Raw genomic sequence first — 4,087 nt, 5'->3', positions numbered from 1 at the left:
GAACAACTCCTGCACCCAGCCGGTGGGTTCCCTGCCATGAACATTGCTCTTCCCACAGCCTGGGGACAGTACATGGAGCAGTGCTTTGGGAGCATGCCCTGTTTATTGCCACATCTCTACAACCAACAACCTTCTCACATTGCAATCCTCATCCTCATCCTGCAACCCTAGCAATGGGCCTGGAACAGGCCTCGGCCCCGGAACAGCCCCCATATGCCACAATGCACCACCATGGCAACCGCCACAGCCTGCTGCGGGCAGCCAGGCCGCGGGTGCGGACCAGGCTGGGACGGCGACACTGGGGGCTGCAGAAGTGGGACGAGACTCCCTGGGGCTGGTCAAGGTAGAGTGGATATCCCTGAGATTGGGCAAGGTGTGCCAGGGCTGCCCCAAGCTGGGCAACGTGATTTGGGGTTGTCTTGAGCAAGAGCCTCCCGCTGCTGCAGCCTTCCTGTGCTGGTGAGGAGGCCTTGGCCCTTGCTGAAGGGGTCAGGGCTTCTCCAGGGCTGGGTTTCAGCCGTGGGGAAGGTGTTGGGGTGGCTCTACCTTCCTTTGTTTCACCCTTTCCACCCCCAGCCTTTTCCTTGGGGTGCCCAGGGCCACACAGCCCCAAGCTGGTGCGTCTGCAGCCTCCGTGCTTGCAAGCATAGCGGTGCTACTGAAAAACAGACATATCTGGCAAGAAAAAGGGATACGAAAACAGAAAGGAAAACAACCACAATCACATCTCTGTCTGTGGGCAAACAAACTGCTCTAGACAGCCAAATTGCTCTGAAAGCGGGGTGGTGTAACCTGTTGCATTTGCTGTCCCTGTTCCACTCCATACGGGGCTGCCAAGAACTGTCACTGCTTTGGTTTAGGGTATTTTTGTGGAAAGAAAAAGTGAAAAGAAAATACAGCTTGTTTTTTAAGTTGACAGCTTTCTTGGAAAAAAAAAAAAGAAAGTTGCTGTGGATGAGTGAATTAGTATAAAATGCAGGGAGACCAGTCATCTGAAAGGTTTACTAACTCCTGAAACTGCTGTGAGGAAGTATTATTAGTTCCATTATCTATTCAGGGAAAGGAAGGCTAAGAAAAAAACTATTTGTCAACTAGATAACACCATCTAGCTTCTACAAGATATGTAGGTATTAAAATATCACAGGTACTACAGTAATTTATATAAAACTAGACAGTTACGTAGAACAAGTTGCTAAATCACATCATTGCAGTATGACTGGGGCCACAAAAACTTGCTTTCAGAATTTCACATTTATTTCTCTTACAAATCAAGCATGTGCAGTTTGTGAAAACCACATTCTTGGTATCAAGTTGGGTTCTCATTACAATATCAGTGGCAATGGGAACATAAGAATTTAGCTAATTTCTGCCTGTGATACATGAGCCAGAGATTTCTCAGCTAAGACACACTAGAGAAACACTTCCCACCTCGACTCAGCTGGCACCACCAAGGACACATCTTTGTCAGTAAATGAAACAGCTAAGACTAAGGGAGCAGATACAGAGTTTTAAAAGACCACTACTGAAACACCTTACCGGTGAACCATTATCTGTTCAAAGGTGCTTTACATGAAATTTCATCCTTTTATCATAATTTTCTTGTGGACTACTAACACCATGGCTCTAGAGGCAAGGGAAAACAAGTTGCTATGAGGGGCTGGGGTGATGATGTCAACTATAACCAAAGAAAGGGGAAGCAATACATCACTGTGCACGTTGCCAGGTTACGACTGTCCAGCAGCTGCTTAAAGCCGAGGCGCAAGGAAAAGTGCGGGCTTACCTCTTGAAAGCTGTTGTGAGGCTGCACTCAGAGCATTGCCTGGTTCTGCCTGCTGCATACCTGCTCACGTGGAGGAATCACCAAGGTGATTATGTAGCTTTTGGAACTGGCTTAGAAAATGTGGTTTAGAGGCTCTCAAACCTCAATAACCCAGCAGATTACAAGAGAAAAATAGACATCTCCAGAGATGTAGAAGAATGGAGAGAAATTGCTTACAGGAGTACAAACACATCTAATTAAAATGAAAGGGAAGATAAAAAGATAGAAAACCAATTTGGTAGAGTATACTGGAGAATAATTCCTGACAGTTAATCTATTATACAGAGGTATAACCTCTCCAGGGGTGGGTAGCAGGAGATAAATTGATTAGAATATATAAAAGTAGACTGTACAAAACATTAGAAACCATACAACTATAAAGGATAATTCCTGTAAAACTACATCTAGTCTAATAGTTCTTTCTCATCTATAAATTTATAAGCTAAGCTTTAATTAAGAGAGGAGAGAAGAGTCACAGCCATGATTACGCTCCCTTCACAGTCGCTTTTCCTTTGGTTCTTAATTTTCTTATAGGTACTTTTTACACAGCAAATTTTGGAATCATGAATGTGAATCCAAATGAATTTGGAACCAGTTTGGAAAGCACTGTGTGCAGCAGAGAGGAACAAGACAATGCTATCTTGAACATGTACATGGAGAGAAAAAGCCTTGTTCTACAATTCCTGCAATCTCACCTGAGCCCCCAGCTCCTTGAGCATCATCACAAGAAAGTTGAGCTTCTGAAGAAGTCTTACTACTATATTGAGGTTCTGCCCTCACGCATAATCCTGAGAGACCAGAACCAGGTATTGATTTCCACTGACATCTTCCAAATAATTGACCCCTGGAGATTGCAGAGGATGAAGAGGGTCGCAAGAACCCAGACTGAAATCCAGCTGGTACTTTTAACTGACCTGTTAGAACAGCTGCAACGAGGTCGGGAGGAGCTGGCCTGCTACGTAGAGACAAGCGACGTGGTAACTTTCCTCTCCAAGTGGGAATCAGTTATGCAGAAGCTGTCAGATCTCTCTGAGCTGATGAACAAATTCCTTTCCCTGCAAGTCCCAGGAAAGCTCCACGCCAAGCACCGTTTGGTGTCACATGCAGACATCAAAGGTAACAGAATCCCAAACATCAAGCTTTCTCTCAGTACAAAGATGCCAGTGATGTTTGATCGAAAAGAATCAGTTGCTCGCGAGAACTGGGCCCATCTCAAATGGTTTACTGAAAATCAGGAGTCACCCTTTGAGCAGTATGAACTGCATTTTAGGTTACTGAAGCATGGAACTCAGACAGAAGTGGGACAAAGGGGGATTCTGGAAGTCAGCTCTGACACATGTGTAGTCTGTGATCTGCTGCCTGACAGATCATACGAATTCACAATTAGAAGAGCAGAGACGTACACACTTGTCTATGAAACATGGCATGACACCATTACACTGATGACAGTGAGCTCAGCTGAAGACAGCAGGACCTGTTAACCAGAAGAACAAGGTGGCAGAGAAAGTTTTCTCATTTTTTCCATTTGAAAAAGGTAAATGAGAAAAATAAATAAAGGAAAAAAATTAAAACACTGTGTAAATCTGATTTTTTTTTCCTGTTTTCATCAGCAACTTTGTAAGTGCCTTCCACAAATCCTTCCAGGTTAACAGTAAGCAATTCCAAATTTCTCAGAAAAAATAACATAAATACCATTCAGTACTCAATGCTCACTTCCTACTGCCCACAACTCCCAGGGGGACGTAGCTAGAAGCCAATAGGCAGCCTTGCAGGCCACCTTGGATGCAAAGCACAGGAGGTAGAAACATCTCTATCATCCAGTGCTTGCCTTCCACTGAAAGATGCCCTGTGCTGGCTTCTCGCAGTGCTGTGTTTTTGGTTTTTTTGGTTGTTTGCTTGTTCATTTGTTTGTTTGTTTTCCCCAATTTATTTTTCCCAGCATCCTTCCTCCAGAATACCTGAACTGAATCTCAAGCTCTTCAAATCACTCACCACACCTTGTCACCATCGCTGGCTCCTTTCCTCCCTGGGCCTTGTAATTACCTAATCATGATTTCATGTTCACCCCCTACAGAGCATGAACAGTTCAGTCTGATTTTTAAAATTAACAAATAAAACAAACAGGAAAGGGTAATACATCCAGTAGACCAATATCTAGAAGACAATCTTTTCTGCCATGTACCACAGTCAACGCTAGTTTTCTTTTTTTAACATTTGGCTCAGTCCAAATATAGGTGTTCCCACACAGATTCTAGTCAAACTGTCACA

The 4,087-nt window shown here is 44.1% G+C and overlaps 1 protein-coding gene across 1 annotated transcript; it reads left to right on the top strand.

Annotated features, from left to right (window-relative positions):
- Positions 1 to 262: 262 nt before the first annotated feature.
- On the top strand, positions 263 to 3,384 carry FNDC11 (fibronectin type III domain containing 11). The gene is made up of 3 exons (XM_040576133.1): positions 263 to 343; positions 1,724 to 1,865; positions 2,354 to 3,384. Exon 3 carries the CDS (start codon positions 2,383 to 2,385, stop codon positions 3,298 to 3,300), a length of 918 nt encoding a protein of 305 aa, XP_040432067.1. The 5' UTR covers positions 263 to 343; positions 1,724 to 1,865; positions 2,354 to 2,382; the 3' UTR covers positions 3,301 to 3,384.
- The last annotated feature ends 703 nt before the right edge of the window (positions 3,385 to 4,087 follow it).

The sequence above is a fragment of the Cygnus olor genome, chromosome 16 (genome assembly GCF_009769625.2).
Source record: "Cygnus olor isolate bCygOlo1 chromosome 16, bCygOlo1.pri.v2, whole genome shotgun sequence".
Lineage (NCBI taxonomy): Eukaryota > Metazoa > Chordata > Aves > Anseriformes > Anatidae > Cygnus > Cygnus olor.
The sequence above is the reverse complement of the archived record's forward strand: the minus strand, read 5'-3'. Positions and strand labels throughout refer to the sequence as shown.